Below are 23060 nucleotides of genomic sequence, written 5' to 3'. Positions count from 1 at the left end.
GCGCAGAACTCAGCTGAAGAAAAGTGGTGATTAAATCAGAATTGCTGGTGGCTTCTAGGATCATCTTGCGGATTAGCCAGAGTTTGTCATGTTCCTCATCTGCTCACACAGTCAAAACCTCCCTAAGTGTCTGAGGCATAAAAGATGGTTTACTCTTTATCGCTTCTTTTTGCCTGACAGTGAATGATGTGAATTAAAGTAAAATATTGGTCTAAGAAAATCAGTCTCTTTTGTCTTTCCGTGAAGGCAGCCAGTCTGTTAAGTCGAGTTTGCTCTTTCCCATCCAAAGCACTCAGTTAAGAAGGGCAAACGCTAAGGGTTTCTCCTTTCTTTTCTCTCCTCCCTTCTGGGATTATAGTATAATTTTAAATATTGTTTTTATTGAAATCCCATAGGCTATAATCATGCAAATACAAACACCCTATATTTGATTTTATTATATGAGCGAGACCTTTTATAATCTCCTGAAGCAAAATTTTACATTCTTCGATGATCTTAAGGCCAGTTATTTTCCAATGACTCACCTGGTGATGAAAATGATGAGAACTTTTCAACAGAACATTATGACTCAATTAGAAAACACTTGAGCTCTTTATTCACACCAGTATATTCATTTCTAAGCTAATTCCCTAATGATGTGTGTTAAGCTATTAAATCAATATTTAATATACAGTTGATAATTCAGCGAGATCTGTGCACCCCCTTCCTTATTCCTTGCAGCATTATTCACAATAGCTGAGAGTTGGAAACAGCCTAAGTGCCATCAACAGGTGAGTGGACAGGGGCTGGAGCAGTGGTACAGGGCATTTGCCTTGCACATGGCCAACCCACGTCTGATCCCTGGCATCCCATCTGGAGCCCCAAGCCCACCAGGAGTGATCCGCAAGTCAGGAGTAAGCTCTGAGCACAGGCAGCTGTGACCCAAAAATCAACCAAACAGAAACTGATGACTAAAGAAGATATGGGGTATCCACACAATGGAATACCACTCAGCTTTTTTTTTTTTCTATTAATCCTGCCATTGGCAACAATCTGAGTGGATCTAGATGGCATTAGACTCAGAGAAATCCATCAGACAGAGAAGACCATGTGATTTCACTCAGAAGTAAATAAGGAAAAGATTAAAAACACAAGATTCTTACACTACAAGGACAAATAGGATTACCAGGAGGAAGCAGGAAAAAAAGTTGAATAAACTCAAAAGGAATGAGTTAGATGGTAATGGATAGAAACTAAAGTTTTGATTATGAAAATAATATAGTCTATATAGATGTTGATGTAAGCCAGTACACCTGACACCCATGTAATGTTATAAGCCAGTGTTGCCTTGATTTAAAAAATCATCATCGTCATCATCATCATCATCATCCTGTTGATTATCGAATTTCTCGAGCCATCTCAGTAATGTCTCCATTTGTCCTAGCCCTGAGATTCTAGAAGCCTCTCCTTACTCGTCCTTTCCAATGGTGCTGCACTGGAGGCTCTTTCAGGGTCAGGGGAATGAGACCCATCATTGTTACTGGTTTTGGCATATAAATACACCATGGGGAGCTTTCGAGGCTCTCCCATGTGGGCAGGAAACTCTCAGTAGCTTACCAGGTTCTCCCAGAGGGAGAACTAGGCTGTAAGATGTCGCTTCCAGGAGCTTGGTTTTAAGTCTCTGGATGTTGGCCGTTGGTGGGATTACACAGCGCCAGGGGACAGCCCCTGGGTGTGACCACCTAGCTACTGGAAAATGGGAAATCTGGGCGGAAGAGGCCCGTTGCCGATCTGAGCAGGCTTGGAGGTCTCAGCCCCATGTCCCGCACACCAGAGTTCCTCTGCCGGTACCTTCAATGCGTGAGGCTCATCCGAATGTGTGGAGAGGGGCCTTGAGCATGGCTGTGGCTAGGCTCCGGAGGTCTTCAGCCGAGGGAGCTCTGTTCAGGGCGGGGAGGGAAGCTGGAGCCCACCCCCTCTGAGGGGCCCCGGGGAAGACAGCCAGGTGCTCGGGCAAGAAATTCTCTTAAAAAATAAACATAGGATAAGGAGAACATAGAAAACAAAAGAGGTATTGCATTTAAATAATGCTTTCTGCTTTTCCATCAAAATCAGTGAACTAAACAACATGCTTTCCTTCTCTATAACCCACCTAGAGAATGGCAAAAAAGAAAAAGAAAATAAATAACAACAAAGGTGTAGGGGCTGGTATTCATCACCAGCAGATGGAAATTTTCAGCAAATTTTCTGAAGACTGAACATATTCTGGGTATTAGACAGACACAGGGTGTATGTACAGCAGCTCCGGAAAGCCAGGGCCGGAATAACGTCAAGGGGAGGGAGTGTTCAAGTGGGCAAATAAGAAAATGGGAAGTCATCAATGTCTGTCTCCGCGCAGCTCGATGACTTGACTTCCCTCCTTGCCCTTCTTCATGTAGGGCTTCTGGCATTTATCCCACAAACTAACAATCGGAGGTTTCCACTGAAGAGCCAAAAACTATCGCAGCTCCTGAGTTTCTAGAATGAATCTGGCTGCACCAAAATCAGACCCCCTCATCCTAAAACTTGGACCTCTCGATTGCTAACTGGGAACCCTAAGGAGATGCTTGCCAATTGGGATACCGTGAGCCCGCGAATGCCCACCTCACACACACACACACTCGCTCGCGCACACACGCATAAACACAAACATACAGGTCCCTAATAGGAATTCATGCCTGCTAGTTGTTCATTTTTGGGTCATACCCTGCAATGCTCAGGGCTTATTCCTGAGTGTGGTAGTGCTCAGAAGACCATATTGGATGCCGGGGATCGAACCTGGGTCTGTGGTGTGTAATGCAAGCTCCCTACCCGCTGTACTATTGCTCCAACTCCAAACGAAACTTTTTTTAGTAAACTTTAAAGTTTAATAATAAACTTTATCTTTCACTCTCAAATATGAGCACAGAAGCAAAGATGTCCAGATGTTTAAGGAAAACCAGTGAAAAAGAGAAGCTGCCAGCCAATAATGGGATAACTGGATCAAACCACAAATGGTTTGTACCTTCTAAACACACCCTGATTGGCTGCAGAGAGATTTAAAGACATGCATGGCCCCACCATGGAAGGAGACTGAATAAGAAATAAGAGTACCAGAAAGAGCCCTTGGAAGGTAAAAATATGATCACCAGTGGCTGATAACAATGTATGCATAAAAAGTATAATTAACAGTTCCTCCGTAAAATGATAAAGAAAACAAGTCTGGGGCTGGAATGATAGCACAGCGGGTAGGGCATTTGCCTGGCACGCAGCTGACCCGAGTTCGATTCCCAGCATCCCATATGGTCCCCTGAGCACCACCAGGAGTAACTCCTGAGTGCACCCAAAAAGCAAAAAAAAAAAAAAAAAGAAAACAAGTCAATGAAAATCTGATTACCAACAGATGCTCAAGGAACTGGGGACCTGGGAAGGTGGTTCAGTAGCAGAGCGTTTGCCTTGTCTGTATTTGGCTCCGAGTTAGAGCCTCAGCACCACAAACACATTAAAAAAATGAAAATCAAGGGACTAAGGCAATAGAAGGAAAAAGAGGAGAAATCCAGACCTGGTTCACAGGCATCCAGTAAAAAGACAAGGGAAAAGGGGGAGAAATTAAGAGATGAAGGAAATAATCAGGTACATAACAGGGAAAGTTCTAGAGTTTTTAGAGACAAATTGGATGGGTTAATAGCCAAGTGCTAAGAATCTCAAGGCTTGGGGGGTTCCGGGGTTGTATGGGGACACCGAATTTATGTGTCGCTCTGAGTAATAAAACCAGTGATTCAATAGCACCAAGATTTTATTTATTATTCGTTTTGTATTTGGGCCACACCCAGCAATGCTCAGGGGTTACTCCTGGCTCTGCACTCAGGAGGAATTAGTCCCAGTGGTGCTGGGGGGACCATATAGGGTGCCGGGGATGGAACCAGGGTTGCCTGCATGCAAAGCAATCTCCCTATCTGCTGTCCTGTTGCTCCAGCTCCAATAGCTTCAAAATTGAAGCCACATTATTTTGAAGCTAAAGGGTCCATCAGTGGTCATCCAAAGATCACTCAGTAAGATTCAGAACATTTTTTGCACTGTCTCTGAAGAGTTATTCGAGGTGTATATCAAGGAAATAAGGGAGAAAACCCAGAGTCTAGTAGATAGTCCCAGGATAATTATTGGGTTCAGGCTTCCAGAATGTGACCCCTGTGAAGAATAACGTGATGGGGAGGTTTGGGTGGTTTTTAGAATTTCACAGACACCTTATCTTTTGTCAGCAAGAACCCAAAGAGGTACAGACAATCCTGTTCAAAGATTCTTTGTTGTTGTTCAGTTGGTTTTGGTTTGGGGGCCACACCCAGCAGTGTTCAGGGCTTACTTCCAGCTCTGCGCTCAGAAATTACTCCTGGCAATGCTTGGGAGAGCACATGGGGCCCTGGGAATCAAACCCAGGTCGGCCACATGCAAGGCAAGCACCCTATGTGCCAGCCCCAAAGATTCAGTACTTTTTAATTCAACGATAAGACTCAAGTCTATTGGTAACCCCAGAGTCATTACACCTGGCACTTTGGGTTTTTTTTTCTTTTCGGGTAACACCCAGCAATTCTCAGGGGTTACTCTTGGCTCTGCGCTCAGGAATTACTCTTGAGAGACCTATGGGATGCCAGGGATTGAGCCCAGGTCAGCCGCATGCAAGGCAAGCGCCCAACCCGCTGTACTTTTGCTCAGGCCCCACCCTGGCACTTTGGCATTCACTTGCGGCCTTGCAGCCTCAGTAGTGATGGGAGAAGAGATGGGCAGGATACAGCGTGCTCAATCCCAGCTGAGGGTGGACAAAGCCACACTCCGCCTTCTAAAGTCATGTCTTACGCCATAAATGCACATCCTTGTGGTAGTCTGCTTAGCGCCAGGTTTTTTGCATTTTTGCACTTCTCACTAGTGATTTCACTGTTCAAAGTGGTCCCTGGGTATACACTGGGTTTCCAGCACACAGAGCTGCCTCGGGCATGCTGGAGAGAAGGCGTGTGTGGAACAGGCTCTGCTCTGCTCAGAGCTGTCAGGGTATTGGCTGGTTCAGTGTTAATAAGTCCACAGTCGATTCTAAATGAGACTCTAAGCCCAGCCACTGATAAACCGAGGTTACATCCTGACGAAAATGTCATCAGAGTGGGGCCGGAGCGATAGCACAGCGGGTAGGGCGTTTGCCTTGCACGCGGCCAACCCGGGTTTGATTCCCAGCATTCCATATGGTTCCCCGAGCACTGCCAGGAATAATTCCTGAGTGCAGAGCCAGGAGTAACCTCTGTGCATCACCGGTGTGACCCAAAAAATTTTTTTAAAAAAGAACGTCATCAGAGACTCACAGCTCCCTAACCTGATTTCAGTTTTCAGGAATTCGGCATTCCCAGCTACTTTACAGAACAAGAATCACCTGTAGGGCTGGAGAGACGGGGCAGGGGTGAAGCACTTGCCTTGTGTGTGCTGCTGACCTAAGTTCTATCTCCAGCACCACATAGAGTCCTGAGTCCCACCAGGAAGTGGTCCCTGAGCACAGAGCCAGGAGTCAGCCCTGAGCACAGAGCCAGGGAATGATTCCTGAGCACAGAGCTAGGAGTAAGCCCTGAGCACAGAGCCAGGAGTAAGCCCTGAGCACTGCTGGATGTGCCCCTCCCTCCCAAACAAAATAATTATTGGCAAGTTATTGGCAAGTTTAGGGATTTAGAGTGAGGGGCAGCTCTGTTAGAAGTTATGAGACCCCCCCCAAAAAAAACAAGCATGTTTTGAAATGAGAATCCACTTCTGGTGCCAAGACAGAGGCTGCTAGTGTTGGGTCACAGCAGGTGGGAGGCTCAGGCCCGCCTCTAGTCTGCAAGGAACAGTGCTCACAAGCCTACATCACAGACTTGGTGCTTAGGCTGTTAAATTTTCAGAGTAAGGCCTGGAGACATATTACAGTGAGTAGGGTGCTTGCCTTGCACGTGGCTGATCTGAAGTTGAGCCCCGGTACCTGTATGGTCCTCCAAGCGCCGCCAAAAATAATTCCTGAGTACAGAGCCAGGAATAACCCCCAAACACCACTGGGTGTACTGCAAAAACAAAATAAAATTTCAGGATAAACCTAAAGACAAAATAAAGATCTCGAGATGCACAGGATGGAGTGGAAAGAGTTAGGAATCAGAGCACCAGAAGATGTGGTTCTCCCCGCCATTGCTCTCGCTCTCCACACGTTCGGGCCGAGCCTCACCCACGAGTGAGCCTAACCCCGAATGCAGCCACGAAAGAACTGAGACCTCACACCACCCGGAGTCCAAGAGTACCGCATCACCTTTGATTGGGTTTAAAGTAGGAGGCAACCAATCTTGGAGGGAAATAGTTTTTTTACATATATATATATATATATATATATATATATATATATGTAAGCACACAAGGCCCCACCTCTAACAACATGTTAGCGGTCTCTTAGAGAAGGACTTAATGGCCCCTGGGTGAAATACAACAATCTTCACACTTTTGCCTCTAAGAAAACTTTCTTGTAGCATTTTCAGCGGTTTTTCTTAACAAACAATACGAAATAAATTATTTCGGTTCTGCTTTGGGGCAGGGATTGGGGTTCAGGATGGAAACATTTGAAATATAGTGGTGGGAAGGTATTATGGTGGTGGGATTGGTGTTCAAATATTAAATGTAATCAAACATTGTGAACTACTTTATAAAATAAAATTTTTAAAAAAGGAAGATGTGGTACAGGAGAAATTGGGAGGCAGTTGGACGGCGAGGGCCAGGGAGAGATTGAAGTGTCTAGTCTGATTCACAGATGCAGGAGACAATAGCCGAAGCTGGAGTCAGAAATAGAGAGTGTTCTATTTAAAGTTTCCAAGGCTGGGAGTGGAAGAAATGAAGATTAAAACCCACCGTCACAGGCCAGAGGAACAGCACAGAGGCTAAGGTGCTTGCCTTGCACGTGGCAGATCTGAGTTTGATGCCCAGCACCCATATGTTCTCCCGAGCACTGCCAGGAGTCAGCCCTGAGCACAGAGCCAGGAGTAAGCCCCAAGGCCTTCCGCAGAGCTGGTGTGATCCAAAAGCCAACAACCAAAATAAATTTAAAAAGAAAACAGTACAAGGTGGCAATGCACTTGTCTTGATGCTGGTCCAATCTCTGTTCCCATGTACATCCCCTGATTACCACTGGGAGTGATTCCTGAAAACAGAGTCAAAAGTAAGCCCTGAGCATTACTGAGTATTGCCCACACCCCAAAATCACTCGCCCCCCCCAAATAAAAGTTTATATCTACCAGCATCTTTGTATAACCTATTCTTTTTCTGTTTTATGACTATAAATATTAATTTCCAATATAATATATCCAATTAATAAAACAAATGAAACCCAAAAAAAAAAAAAAAGAAAACAGTACATGGCCAGTAATGGAGCGGAGGTAAGTGCTCCTTCTTCAGCACTGATTGGGATTATCTAAAAATGAAAAGAGGTGGACAAGCAGAGGTAGAAAGTGTTTCTAGAACAAACCAGACTAAAATCCAAAATTATCTCATGGACAGGCCTCTGGGGTGAGGTTGGGTTGGGGTTGAGAAGCTTGGAGGGGAGTTTGCTGCTTTGCCTTTGATGCAATACTCAACGCTTTAGCTTCTTCCTGCCGCCACTGCCCCCCGCCGCCCTCCACTACACACCTATGCACAAGTATTAGATTAAAAGATAAAATTTCTTCTAATTTTCAAAATAACTTGGACTTGCTTGCTTTCTTGGCTCTAGGATGAGCTTGAGGGCATCTTAAAGATACGTTTCAGTTTGCCAGCGCCACGTGGATGGGGCCCAAGTCCCCAAACTCTCAGTTCATGGAGAACTGAGAGTCTCCAGCCTGTTTCTTCTGGGCAGGGCCAGAACTCCCCGTTGGTTTTATTGACTAAATGAGTAAGGCCAAACTACTTAGCGAGGACTTTTTGTCCCAACAATTCAGTAGCTGGCTAAAAATATCAGAAGCCCACAATTAAAAGAAAGGAGAAGTATTTGTTCTGTTCTGAGAGACCCCCAGTGAGTTAGGGATAGGATGGAGGCCGCTCGGGAGCGTTGCACAACTCCTCAAACTTTGGACGCAGACTGGACCTGTCACTCACATTTTCTGTTCCAGTTGATTTTTTTTTTTAGGGTTTAGGGGTGGTCATACCTGGCGATTACTCCTGGCTATGCCCTCACAATCCCTCCTGATTGGCTTGGGGGCCATATGAGATGTCTGGGATCAAACCTGGGTCGGCCGCGCGCAGGGCAAGCATGCTGCCTGCTGTACTATCGCTCTGGCCCCTGCAGGCTAATTTTTATTGTCAGTTTCTCCCTTTTTCTTTGTAGTTGTGGTTCCTGCGACGGAGAGTCCAGGCCTGGTTTTGGGTCACGCCCAGCGATGCTCAGGGGTAACTCCTGGCTCTGGAGGTGTCTGGGTGCTCTCACGGAGTCGGTGAAATGCTGGGGAGGACTGTCCGTGGAGGCTCCAGCACCCGCTCCGAGTCTCAGCCTGTGGGACGGTGCCAGGGGCGGGACTGGCAGCCCGCCCAGGCTGAAGGCAGGTGCTCTGCCAACAGTTAGCCCCAAGCCTCACAGACTGGGTTTTTGTTTTCTTTATTTTTTTTGTCCTCTGCACTTGCTTTTTATCACACTAAATATCTCAAGACTCAGCTCTGCAAACACATGGCATCATCAAAAGGAAGATACAGTGGCCTAGCAGTGAAGCCGCACTACTGAGAGCTGGGCACTGGGGTGCTCTGGGGCATAGTTTGGGCCCCATGACTCTGGAATCTATTTGAAACTTTTTTTTTTTTGCTTTTTTGGGTCACGCCCAGCGATGCTCAGGGGATACTCCTGGCTCTGCACTCGGGAATTACTCCTGGAGGTGCTTGGGGGACCATATGGGATGCCAGGGATCAAGCCCAGGTTAGCCACGTGCAAGGCAAACACCCTACCCGCTGTGCTATTGCTCCAGCCCCTTTTTGAAACTTGCTTATGGTCTGTCGTGCAATTTCACTGGAAAATACTTGACAAGGAGCTGGAGTGACAGTACGGTGGGGAGCATGCCTGACTTGCACTTGTCCAACCCTGGTTTGATCCCTGGCACCTGTATGGTCCCCTGAGCTCTGCCAGGAGTGATTCCTCAGGGCAGATCCAGGAGTAAAACCTGAGCACCTCCAGGTGTGGCACAAAAAAAGAAAAAAGTAAAAAGAGAAGGAAATATTTGAGGACAAGAGCCCTTTATATTCCACAACGTTCATTGAATGTTGTTTCTTGTCCAAACATAAATGATCCATAAATACTCTTTCGTTGAATCTGGGATGTCACCCAGTGCGAGGGACGTGCTCATTTCTAGAGATAGTAAAATACTTCTCTTAGAGGTAGTAAAATGCATAAAAATCAACGTACTGCAGTGGTTATTTGAATAGGCTGGTGTGAGTTTATGGGCCATGTCCGAGTGAGTGTGGCAGTTTTATATTTACATTTGTGATATCAGTAAAAGCTAACTCATTGCCATCTTTATGGGTTTACAGTCACCCATAGAAATAAATCCTAGGAGCCAGAGTGATAGGACAGCAGTTAAAGCATTTGCCTTGCAATGCGGCTGATCCAGGTTCGGTTCCTGGCACCCCCTATGGCTCCAGAGCCCAGGCAGGCGTGATCTCTGATACTGGTGTGATGGGGTTGAGGTCAGGAGACCTGTGCACATGGAATTTGAACATGACTAATTGTAATGTTGGGTGCTATGAATAACTTTGTAAATTAGAGTATCTCAATTAAAAATATCAAAAAAGAAAGAAAGGAAGAAATCCTGTCCTGGGGCCTGGAGGAATAGCACAGTGGCTAAGAGCACTGAGTTCAAATCCCCGGTGGCCCATATGCACCCAGCACACTTGAGGCAGCACTGCTATTTGACTGACAACAGTCCTGCCGTATGTGATCCCAGGCACCACCAAAACGAAAACCATCACCACCATCACCATCATCTAAAACATCAGTCAAGCTATTGCCTTTTCCCCGGCATACACAAAAAAATAGTGATGGGTGAAAGAGAATGAGCATTATCCCGTTTTCCCCATCATATACAAAAAAAATAGCGGTGTTCGCCCAACAGCTGTACCTCCAGGGGTGAAAGGGAATGAGCAGGCAGCAGGCTCTCCCCTCGGCTTCCGAGTTTTAAGTTCTCTTCCTTCTGTTCCCCCCTGTTACATGTTCAAAACGCTCCCATCAAAACTGTCTCCCTTGATCGTGCCTCATGTCTCCAGGTGTAGAAGGACAGGAATGCCCCCCATCTAGGTTCCGTCTCTGGTCCTCAGTCACGAGGGGTCTGAATGTGGCCTCCAGCAACCCCCCACCCCACCCATCTTACTGTACAAACAACCACTGAAAGGGCTTGGCCAGATTCTAGCCTCAAACTTGGAAGCAAACTGTACTCTCTGCCTATTCAGAGCAGAATTTGTTTTAGGGTAGCAAACAATTTGTTTTAGGAGGCAAGTAAATGTAAAAATTTAAGTATTAGTCTGATGGGAGGGATCAACACTGCAAAAACAAATCTTTTTTCTCTTGAATTAAGCGACCATATTTAGAATTCCAGGTTCACAAGAAATGGCTATAAAAATCCCCACCAACCCTAGGAGCTGTTTAACTCTTGTCTGCCCGAGACTGGAGAGAGCCAGGACAACGTCAGGGTGGCGTGGTTAGGAAGGATGTGTAGGATCTTTAGGGAGCAGGACCTTCCCTCCAGGAATCTGAGGGACGGGAGCTCTTCCATGTGTGGGGTATGGCAGGTACCAGGCCCCTGTTAGCCTCCCCTGCTGCCCCAAAGACCCCTTGGGTGTGTTTCGGGGTTTGGAGCCACACCTGGTGATACTCAGGAGTTACTCTGGGCTCTGTGCTCAGGAATCACTACTGGTGGTGTTTGGTGGACAATATGGGATGTCGGGGATCTGGTTGGCTGAGTGCAAGGCAAGTGCCCTCACCACTGCACTATCTGGCCGCCATCTCTGGACAGAGACCCACAGAGCCCGGGGTGCCTCATAGGTGTTGGACCCCAGGAGTAAAGTGCCTGCAGCTTAAACACATCAGCATGTCTGCAGAGACGGTTCCCCCGCCCAGTAACCCCTCCCACCCTGGTCAGCGCTCACCACCGTCAGCTCACGGGGAGACCCCAGCCTCAACCAGAGCCAAAGAGAGAAAGTGTGGTCAACAGTGCGCCGAGCACGGGGTCAGCCCCGCACCATCCCACGTTCGGCTGAGTGACACTTGTTTCTGTTTGCTCTAACCCTGGTCTTCCTTCCTTGATATTTTATTTCCATGGGTATTTAGGCATCGGTCCCCTGACATGGCGTGTTCCCTTGGATTACTCCCAGTTTCCAATTCTTAGAACAAGTTACGAGTCTTGGATGGTGCCTTCCGTGCCTTGTACTCTCCGAGTCCCTCTGTCCTTGGGAGAGATTAGGGCCCCCTCCCCCACCCCCACGCTCTGTATCCACAGGGCACATCCTTCCTACCATGGGCCTTTCAGGTGGTTACCTTGGCAACCAGACCTACTAATCCTCCCCCTCATACCAGGCACTGAGAAAATAAAAAGCACATAATTGGCTTAGTGGAGTCACCAATACTAATACATCTTTGTGAGCCTGCAGAGGTTCTTCATTCTTTAGAGCTGGTTTCTTAAAGAGACTGAGCCGCTTTTTCCAGAGCCATTGGAAAGTGCATTGCACAAAAATTGGAACATTCCACACCAGGACCTTTGGGATCAATGACTCACCTCCCTGTTTTAAGGATGAGGCCCACAGGAATGACACACGCGGCTAGTGAGTGGGTGGGACCGAGTGCAGGGCTTCTACCCCCACCCAAGCTGCCTCCGTCTCCCTGTTGAACACCAGCATCAGCACGTGGGAGCTGCTGAGTTGTCTGTGGGCCTGGGGTCCTGGCATGTTGCTCTGCGTGGCCCCTGTCCCTCTGCATGCTTGCCAATGCCTGAGTTTCCTCAAGATACAGATGGTTATAATCCTAATTAGGCAATGTCTTGCTTCTTCTTCAACGTGCGGATATCTGTAAGTGGATATATGTGAGTTAGTAACTTCAAACTGCAAAATTCAGAAAATTTGGCACTTCTTTTCAGAATTTGTGGCTAAAACAGAGATACTTGGACAGCGGATCTAACTAGTGTGTGGTTCTTGTGTGACAGTGAAGAAGAATAACACGCCAGGGCCAGAGAAATAGAATAGCAGGTAAGGGCTGACCCGGGTTCAATTCCTGGCACCCCATAGGATGCCTCAAGCCTGCCAGGAGTGATTCCTGAGCACAGAGCTAGGAGTAAGCCCTGAGAAACAGTTGGATGTGACCCAAAACCAAAAATTTAAAAAAGACACACCAGGGGCTGGAGCAATATATTGCCTTACATGCGGCCGACCCGGGTTCGATTCCCAGCATCCCATATGGTAGAGTACCATCAGGGGTAATTCCTGAGTGCAGAGCCAGGAGTGACCCCTGTGCATCGCCAAGTGTGATTCAAAAAGCAAAAAAAAAGAAAGAAAGAAAAAGAAAAAGACACACCAAACCCCAAATGTCTTCCGTGTTATAGCTCTTCCCGTACAGCACACAGATACATCTCTAGCACCAACTCTCTTAAATGGAGTTAACAGCAACAGAATCATGGGCACAACAGGACTCTAGAACCAGGAAGGTAGTTCGACATTTACCTCAACCATCCTGGCACAATTCTCTGGATTCATTTTAGCCTTTCAAAGACTTTTCTGGATCACATAGAATTCCTTTATCTTTTTCATAATAAAGCTTCCTGAAATGGGCTGGACAGTAGTGCAGCAGGGAAGGTGCTTGCCTTGCACGCTGGTTCGATCCCCAGCATCCCCTATGGTCACCTGAGTTCTGCCAGGAATGATCCCTGAGCGCAGTCAGGTTTCATCCCTCCAGCATCACATAAGGTCCCCCAGGCTCCAGCAGGATGGTCCCCAAGCACAGAGCCAGGGGTAAGCCCTGACGTGAGTTAAGTGCAGACCATGACTCCCGGGTCCCAGAAAAAGCCAAACAACAGCAAGTCGGAGTGGAGTGCCTTAGAGGGACCTGACCTTGGATATATTGCTGTAGCCCTGCCCCCTAGCTGTTTCTGCTAGCTGATTGGCCATTCCCTGTACAAATGAGGGTTTGTGGAACCAAGCAATGCGACTGTGTTGGTAAAGAGGGGAGTAATCCTGATCATCAGGCCCTTCTTCCCTCCCTGGCAATAGTGTTTTATCCTTGTGCCATGTGAAAAAGATCATTTTCAAGGACATATTTTCATCTTTGCTTGTATTTAAATTTTATGAATATATACATCTTTAGCGAATGGGAATGTAACCATTTTGAAACTGCTGTGGGACTTCCTTAAAACAGAGCTAACATGTGATGCAGCAAAACCACTTTTTTTTTCTTTTTTGGGTCACACCCAGCGATGCTCAGGGGTTACTCCTGGCTCTGCACTCAGGAATTACTCCTGGCGGTGCTGAGGGGACAATATGGGATGCTGGGATTCGAACCCGGGTCAGCCGCATGCAAGGCGTGCAACGCCCTACCTGCTGTGCTATCACTCCAGCCCAGCAAAACTACTTTTGAGGTATCTTTTGGAAGAACATGAAAGCATAAGCACAAAAAGTTATGTTCAATGCAGTGTTTATTGTGTTTTACAATAACTCAAATACAGAAGCAACTGAAGTGCCTGTTGAGAAATGACTAAATAACAAAACTGGAGTATATGATACACTGAAATACTATTTTCTGTTTTTAAAAACAGGTAAAATTTTGCCATTTGCTACAAAATGAGAGAAAGTTGAAGAAATTAGCAAAATAAGTCAAAAAAGATGACAATTTCAAATGATTTCACAAATGTGCTTAAGGATGTAGAAGAACTAAATTTTAAAAACCTAAATAAAAGTACCCCCAAAGTGAAACATTTTTGTTTTGCTTTGTTTGAGGGCCATTCCTGTTTGTGCTTGGGGGACCATGGGGTTCCAGGGATCAAGTCCAGCCTTCTGTATTACCCCAGTTTATTGAGCTAAATCTCTGGTACAGGGACAATTTTTAACAGAACTAAAGTTTTCTGGGGGCCGGAGCGATAGCACAGCGGGTAGGGCGTTTGCCTTGCACGCGGCCGACCCGGGTTCGATCCCCAGCATCCCATATGGTCCCCCAAGCACTGCCAGGGGTAATTCCTGAGTGCAAAGCCAGGAGTAACCCCTGAGCATTGCTGGGTGTGACCCAAAAAGCAAAAAAAAAAGAACTAAAGTTTTCTGAAAAGAGGGTTAGGGGAAGGAGAAAAGAAAGGGAAATGTAAAAAAATATATGGACAGGATATAATAAAATACCACAAACGCCCATCTTTTACTTCAGAGCTTGAGGGTGTTAAGGATAATGTTTATTGTCAATTTATATATAAAACTCCCAGTCATCATGGAGTGATCAATACTTCACACAATTGCACTCTATTTTAGTCTCCCATTCAGTAAGTAAATCCTAGTTTTGTGTCTCTTATCTTTGCCATTCATTTAGCCGTTTCTTTCATTATCTTTTCAGCCACTTTGTTAGGCCACGTCCTTGCCGTCTTGGCTATGGATAAGCTGATGGAGTCAAAGCAGAGGTGGTGGCCTTGATTTATTTTTTACTCTTTCACTTTCCATCCACAAAGCCACTGAGCACTACCAATGGACACAGTAATTTGATTCATTAATGCATTTGCTAGAAAATTTCTGCTCCTTTTCTGTGGTCCTTTTTGTCTTCTCTAATTTGCTCACTCTGGATTATATTCCCCTTTTAAAGAAATTCATAATACTCCCTCAGCCATTCTAATACAATTCTCTGGATTTATGTTAGCCTATCAAAGACTTTTTTGGACCCCATAGAATTCCTTTATTTTTTTCATAATAAAAATTCCTGAAATGGGCTGGAGCAATAGTACAGCAGGGAAGGTGCTTGCCTTGCACGCTGGTGATCTGGGTTCGATCCCCAGCATCCCATACGGTCTCTTGAGCTCCGACAGGAACAATCCCTGAGCACAGAGTCAGAAGTAAGCCCTGAGTACAGCTGGCTGTGGCCGCCCCTCTCTCCCATTTTCCCCCCTCCTCCCAAAAAAGTCCTTCCTGAAATAACATTAAATTACATTCTGTGCCTGGATGCTTTGTTTATACTACTTCTTTCTGCTGATTCCAGAAGCTCTCCCCAAGACCAATCAAAATTCCCCATCCCAAAGAGCAAAAGCTCAGATGGTATTGTGACTTTTTTTTTTTTTGCTTTTTGGGTCACACCCAGCGATGCTCAGGGGTTACTCCTGGCTTTGCACTCAGGAATTACTCCTGGCGGTGCTTGGGGGACCATATGGGATGCCGGGGATCGAACCCGGGTCGGCCGCGTGCAAGGCAAACGCCCTACCCGCTGTGCTATCGCTCCGGCCCCGGTATTGTGACTTTTTAATTTATTACACCTGGTGATTCTTCGTTTGCCTATTCTATAAAGTCACCTCTTCTCTAAACCCACCTTTTTTAGAATGCTACCTCATAATGGAGTTTAGAAAAGCATTTCCATCTGAGAATTGCACACGCATCAGCTCTGAGTGGCCCGTCAACTCTGGCGTTATAATAGGCACAGACTGGGTCATTTATAGTAACCTCATGCCAAGTACTAAAATAGATAGAATCAAATCAGGGCAAAGAGAATGCCACTCCTTGCTGCTATAACAACAAATCCCTAAGTTTAGCGGTTTAAAATGATGCAAACATGTTTTATGGAGGTCAGAAGTTCAGAGTCAGTGTCCCTCCAGGGAGGGGCTGGGTCACTGCTGGAAGCTGAGAGAATTGCTTTTCTTCCATCGTCACATCTCTAAGCACCCACTGAGCCCTCCTGGCCTCCTTACCTACACAGGGTAGGTCAGGAAGAGAAGGGACCAGTATGACAATAATAGTTGGGAATGATCACTCTGGACAAGAACTAAGTAGGTAAAGGGATATACCTGATGACCTTTCAGTATCTGTATTGCAGATCACAAGGCCTAAAAGGTGAGGTGGGGGGAGGGAGGGAGGAAGAGACAAAAAGTGCCTGCCATAGAGACAGGCTGGGGGATGCGAGTTGGGGGGTGATGGGAGGGAAACTGGAGACACTGGTGCCGGGAAATGTATACTAGTGGAGGGATGGGTGTTGGAACACTATATGAATGAAATCCAGTCATGAACAGCTTTGTAATGGTCTGTCTCACAGTGATTCAATTTTTTAAAAAAAGTAAAAATAACATGGAAAGGACCCCACAGTGGTGTTAGGAACTCCCACCTCAATATCTGTCGTTTCATCTGCAAAGTCCCCGCCCCCCACCCAGGTAACATGTGCTGGGGGTGTGGGGAGCCTGCTTATTCCTTTGTTTGGGGACCACACCTAGCAGTGCTCAGGGGCTACTCCATGTTCGAGATCGGGGTCATTCCTGGAAGTACTCAATGGCCAAGTGGTGCTGGTCACTTAATTGGGGCTCACACATGCAAAGCCTGCATGTGGCCCATGGACTGTGTCCGGCTGGACGTGCTCTGAGGAGCGACCATGGAGGCGATCCCTCTGAACAATCCGTCGGGGCGGGCGGGGACTGTGGAGGAGCAGATGTTCGTAGGGGGCTCTTCTGGGAGACCCTCTGCCCCACTCCCTGCCCACCAGGCCACGTGCTGTGCCCTCCAGGGGCAGTCAGGTCTCAGTTGTGCCATGCAGTGCCCGGGTCAGGGGACACGCCTGCCCCCAGCGTGTTTGCCTGGAGCCCTCCCTCACGCCATCATCTTTCTTTTGCAGCACAGTGTTTGTGCCGGAAGGCCCGTGGGTCAGCAAGCTGAGAGGGAAACTGAGGCAAGATGTCGGGCCGGAGCGGGAAGAAGAAAATGTCCAAGCTGTCCCGGTCAGCCAGAGCTGGGGTCATCTTCCCGGTGGGCAGGCTGATGCGCTACCTCAAGAAAGGGACATTCAAGTACCGGATCAGCGTGGGCGCCCCCGTGTACATGGCGGCTGTCATTGAGTACCTGGCAGGTAATGCACCAGCCCCCGCCCAAACTGATTGGGAAGGACACCCCCCCCAGGTCATAGGGTGTCTGCACCCCTGCTTGGCCGAAGTCCATTTCCACAGGTTTTAGTGGGAACAAGAGGCAAAGGTGCAAAAGCTCCTGAGAAAACAGATTTTCTAGACCAGCCCCCCAAAGTTTTAGGTAGTACAACTTCTGGAGACCTACAGGGAGGAAGGGGTGAGGGTGCTGTTTATTCCGTAAAAGAAGATCACGGTATAGTGTCCATTGTCCTGGGACTGGAACCATAGCATAGCAGGTAGGGTGTTTCTTTCGCACAATGCCAGCCTGGGCTCAATACAGCACCACATATGGTCCCCCGAGTCCCCCAAAAGTGTCTGGTAGTAGAGCCAGGAATAGGCACAGAGCACCCTCAGGTGTGACCCAAAAGCCAAAAAGACCATCTATGAGACTGGAATGTCCATAAATAACACAGACGCAAGAGCTCAAGGCCTCTTAGATTCATTCTGGTTTTGCCCTCCCGTCCTGGAGAGACCCTCTATAAACAGCAAGTACCTAGGAAACAGTTTTACATATCAGTTATTACTCAAATCATTTTTTTAAATGAAAGATGAGCTTGTGTGTGTGGGATCTGAGTAACCTCCTTAGCATTGTTGTTGTTCTCTAATATCATAGCTAACCAGAAAGCAAACTCTACAACATTGAAGATGCGTCTAAACTATGCGTGTATCCATAGAGAACAAAGCATGACAACATGTACAAGTGGGGCAGTTCCTAGAGCAGCCTTTTTCATCATAAGCAACAAAGCTACTGACTTTGCCCAAGTATCACAAATCCCCCAGACACTGATGCACCTTGGAAACCCAGTAAGCAAAGACCCTCCAGACTGTCTATCCTAGAAGCCAACCCCACCTCCCCGCTGCCACAGTTCAAAACCCCTAGCGCAGGGGACTGGACCCATTTTCTTTTCTTTTCACAAAGTTTTAAAATTTATTTTAATGTAATCAAAAGACATAATTTGATGCAATTCTAGAGTTGAAATTAATTAGGCAATATAACTCCAATAATAAAATCAGTAAGTATAAAATACCAATTTTTAATACAAAAAAAAGTTTCTATCTCATCATGGGGTTGTAAAGTCCTTGCGGAAGAACGTGCCAGGCTGCTTGCTGCCAGTTGAGCCTCCATGTTACTGTTCTCATTTGTTGAGTTTCATTGGCTCCTGTGTTACTTTCCCATCTCATTTGGTGTGTTCCTGCTGGGCTGTCGGTATGGAGGAACTCAGTGTCTTGAGGGGTTTTGTTTGTTTGTTTGTTTGTTATATTTGGGGGTCACACCCAGCGGTGCTCAGGGGTAACTCCTGGCAACCTCGGGGCTCAGCCTCATGCAAGGCAAGTGCCTACCCTCTGTACTACCACTCAGCCTTGGACCCACTTTCTATCCCAGGCTCCATAAGAGTAGCTTCTTCCTCATCTTTAGAAGCTGAACCTGATCTGCCCTCTTGGTTCCCCCTCAGCAAACAGCATGACCAGTGGCAAGAGCCCAATAACCATGACCTTCCCCGGCCCCTCTCAGACAGGCCCCACACCTGCCCTTACTGTCAATGAGAGCTTGTTCCCGGGCTAAGAGTTTTCTGAAAGTCAGTCCACAGTGAAGATCCCTCTGTCACTCAGGTCCAGGATGGTGTCTGGGAAGCCACCTCTGTAACTTCACCCAAAAGACATTCTTGCTGGTGTTCCAAGGGACAGCCGAATGCGTCAGGTCCAAGGGCTTAGGGAATGTATGTTTCACATGTTGATTCTGCAGTGCACATGGAACATTCTCTAACTCAGACTACATCAAGTGTCCGTCGTGTCAGTAGAACAGAAATCAATATCAAGTCTCGTTTCAGACCATAAGGCTAGGGAGGTAGAAATTAACCATGAAAAGAAAACCAAGAGGGGGCCGGAGCGATAGCACAGCGGGTAGGGCGTTTGCCTTGCACGCGGCCGACCCAGGTTCGATCCCCGGCATCCCATATGGTCCCCCAAGCACTGCCAGGAGTAATTCCTGAGTGCAAAGCCAGGAGTAACCCCTGAGCATTGCTGGGTGTGACCCAAAAAGCAAAAAAAAAAAAAGAAAAGAAAAGAAAACCAAGAGGAACTGAAGTGATAGTCCAGAGGGTAGGGCATTTGCCTTGCATGCAGCCGACCGAGGTTCGATCCCCAGCATCCCATATGGTCCCCTGAGCATCGCCAGGAGTGATTCCAGAGTGCAGAGCCAGGAGTAACCCCTGTGCAGCACAAGCTGTGACCCAAAAAAGCCAAAAAAAGAAAAAGCCAGGAAAAACACTCAAATATTTGGAGACAAAATAGTATGCATGCTGTTGAACAGCCATTGGGCCAAAGAGGAAGGCAAAGAAGAAATAAGATTCCTGAAAATGAATAAGAATGAAGACATCAGCTACCAGCAAATGGTACAAGCAAAATGGTACACAGCAAAAAATCAGGTACCAGCAAATGGTACACAGCAAAAGGGGAACTAAGAGGGAAGTTCATAGCAGTCCAGGCTTATTCCAGGGCACAAGAAAAAGTTACAGTAATAGCCAAAACCCTCTGGGGCACCCCCAAGTCATCATCCAGTTAAAAATTTAACTCCAGCTGTATCACCCCATTCAAAATTTTTGAATTCTTGGAGCAATATCTCAAACTCTATACCACTGATAAACCAGGAGTAACACACCACATTGGATGGGATATAGAATACAAGCCAATCTTGATTAAGAAAATATAAACAGGGCTGGAGTGATAGCACAGTGGGTAGGGCATTCGCCTTGCACACAACTGACCTGGGTTCGATTCCCAGCATCCCATATGGTCCCCTAAGCACCACCAGGAGTAATTCCTGAGTGCAGAGCCAGGAGTAACCCCTGTGCATCGCTGGGTGTGACCCAAAAAGCAAAAAAAAAAAATTTTAAAGAAAATATAAGCATATAAGTCTTAATCTTTTACATCATGTGAGTAATCTCTTCTATAAGTGCTTAATGGCTCCGTGGTTGATACAATAATATTCACACACTTTCTTCTGAGAAAACATTTTTTGATCATTTTTAGCTAAATATTTATAGCAAGCAACATAAAATAAATTATTCAGGGCCTGCTATAGGGGTAAGTTTCAGAGGTGTTGGGGAAAATTGAAAATAATGGTAGTGGGAAGGTGCAACGGTGGTGGGATTGGTGCTGGAATATTGAATGTAATAAATCATCATAAACAACTTTATAAAAATAAATAAATAAATTTTTAATAAATAATACGTGCAAAGGAGAAAAAAATAAACCCACGAGTCAAGAAAATCGGAAAAGGGGGCTGAAGCAATAGTACAGCAGGCAGGGCATTTGCCTTGCATGCAACTGACCCAGGTCCAATCCTCAGCACCACATATGGCCCCTGAGCTTGCCAGGAGTGATCCCTGAGCACAGAGCCAGGAGGAAGCCCTGAGTATCACTAGATATGGCCCAGAAATCAAAGGAAGAAAAGAAATTTGGAGGGTGGGGGAACCCGTGTTTTCCAGATGCTCACCGTCCATTCTTCCAAATGACTTGGCACCCTTGCTGCTTTCCTGTCTGCTCCTCTGCCCCTCTCCCTCCCTGCCTGCCCCCCCCCCACATCCCACCTGGGCCTGCTGTAGTCCATCAGCAGCTACCCTTGTCCACCCCCAATTCCCTGGGGCCCCAGAGGTAGATCACTTCCACCTCTGCTCTAGACCCTCTAAGATCCCCCATGTCCTGCTCTCCTCCTCTTCACTCCAGCCCCTTGGGGTCACTACTGCCTGCACCTGACCACCTGCACTGTCCACTTGCACCTGCTCCTGACCACCAGCATCACGGCCACAACAGCCCCCACCTCTGCAGCAGGCCTCTCTATCTCCCTCTCTCTCCCTCTTTCTCTCTCTCCCTCTCTCTCCCTCTCTCTCTCTCTGTCTCTCTCTGTCTCTCTCTCCTCGCTCTGTCTCTCTCTGTATCTCTCTCCCTCTCACTCCCTCTCTCTCCCTCTCTCTGTCTCTGTCTCTCTCTCTGTCTCTGTCTCTCTCTCCTCGCTCTGTCTCTCTCTGTCTCTCTCCCCCTCTCACTCCCTCTCTCTCCCTCTCTCTCTGTCTCTCTCTGTCTCTCTCTGTCTCTGTCTCTGTCTCTCTCTGTCTCTCTGTGTCTCTCTCTGTCTCTCAATCTCTCTCTCTCTCTCTCTCTCCACACATGCAGCAATGCTCAGGGTTTACTCATGGTTCTGCACTTCAGGATCTCTCCTAGAGGGCTCGGGGAACCATCTGAAGTGCTAGGCTGCTGCCTTACTCACTGGGCTATCACTCTGGCCCCTCTCTGTGTACTTTTTCTCTCCTCATAAGTGAGACAGGCATTAGGCACGACTTAACTGTCAATCAAATCCGTTTGCCACCTGTGTCACCTCACACTAATTTCTCACCCTCTGAACTAGTGCACATCTCCCACCTAGGTACCCTCAGTAGACGGTCACCGCTCTCTCCTGCTCTTTAGAGCTGATGAAATAATTCTGGGCCAAGGGTATCGTAAACACCCTTAAGGTGCATTTTCAGTCTATGTTTGCATTGTAACGAAACAAGGAGTTTTGACGCACGGTGATTTGAACAGAATCACAGGTCATAGATGAGGAGCAAAGAGGTAGAGAGCAGTTGCTGTTTGTTTTTTTGGTTTTTTTGGGTTTTTTTTTTTTTTTGATCCAGTGGTTTTATTTGGAGAAGGAGGGTTCCAAATGTGAAAGGTTCCTGTCACCCTTGACATGACCTGCCAGGGTCAGAGAAAGAACTTTGAGGGCTGAGCATAGGCTTTACATGCAAAGGCTGGGTCCCATCCCCTGCACACATACACCCCCAACAGAGTCGGGAATAGCCCTTGGGGACCTCAGGCTGAACCACCCCCCACCCTCCACACACACACCCATAGAAAAGAAATGACCTTCAAAATTCATGACATAATGTTGACTGAGGTTCTACTTTGGGTCAAGTCTGAGAGATATAGCAGAATACGGGATACAGCCTGGGGTGAGAAGCAGGGGGCAGCACAAACCTCACACCAGCAGGGGGAGGGGGAGGCGGGCAGTGAAGTCAGAGGAGCTTTGGAAGCCTGTGTGGTGGGCAGAGGTGCGGGGGATGGGGAGCTGCCTTGTCGAGAGCAGAGGAGAAACCAGGGGCCAGAGCGATAGTGCAGCAAGTAGAGCTCTTGCCTGGCCCGCCGCCAGCCCAGGCTCATTCCCTAGCACCTCATATGATCCCCCGAGCCCGCCAGGAGCGATCCATGAGTACAAAGCCAGGAGTAAGCCCTGAACACCACTGGGTGTGGCCCCCAAGCCCACTTTCTTAAAGGAGGGGGCCAAAGTGATAGGACAGTGGACAGGGTGCTTACCTTGCACAGAACAGACCCAGATTCAGGCCTCAGCACCTCATATGGTCCCCTGAGCCCACCAGGTGCAAAGCCAGGAGCAATCCCCGAGCACAGCCAGGTGTGGCTCCAAAAAAAAGGAAGGTAGGCCAGGAGATAATAAAGCAGTTAGTGGTGGGCGTGTGCCCGACCCAGTACCCTGAGCAGCCGGGGTGCAGGCAGGGAGGCTCCCAAACACTTATGTGTGTGACCCTGTAGACCCCTTCAAGCACCACCAGGGTGGCCCAGCTGGTCCCTGGCACAAAGGGCCCAAGCAGCATCCTCAAACTGCATCAAACTGCTGCCAAAGTAGTGGAAATTGCAGAGGGGACCCGGGGCCTCCTGAACACTGTGGAGCCCCCCAGCCACACCAAGGGAAAAGGGAGAAAAATTAAGTTGGTTATCAGCAATAATGCACTGGACCAGAGTAGCTAAAACAACATTAATTTCAGATGCTCTCTGCAGAACCTGAAGAAGTGTATTCATGCACTTTCATCTCTAGTGCAGAAAACACGGTCACTATATAAATTGGTGGGTACAGTCAACATTCATTGCTTAATAACCCGAAAAGACACTGTATGGGTGAATATGCAGTGA

The 23060-nt window shown here is 47.3% G+C and overlaps 1 protein-coding gene across 1 annotated transcript in view; it reads left to right on the top strand.

The window, feature by feature from the left end:
- The window catches only part of LOC101542692 (core histone macro-H2A.2), a 54990-nt gene that overhangs the window by 9768 nt on the left and 22162 nt on the right, over nucleotides 1-23060 (top strand). Inside the window, exon 2 of the mRNA XM_055133294.1 lies at nucleotides 16814-17044. Coding sequence (XP_054989269.1) covers nucleotides 16873-17044 — 172 coding nt within the window. The 5' untranslated portion in view covers nucleotides 16814-16872. The remainder of the gene's footprint in view (nucleotides 1-16813; nucleotides 17045-23060) is intronic.

Source organism: Sorex araneus, chromosome 3 (genome assembly GCF_027595985.1).
Source record: "Sorex araneus isolate mSorAra2 chromosome 3, mSorAra2.pri, whole genome shotgun sequence".
NCBI classification, from domain to species: domain Eukaryota; kingdom Metazoa; phylum Chordata; class Mammalia; order Eulipotyphla; family Soricidae; genus Sorex; species Sorex araneus.
This window is presented reverse-complemented; position numbering and strand designations above follow the sequence as displayed.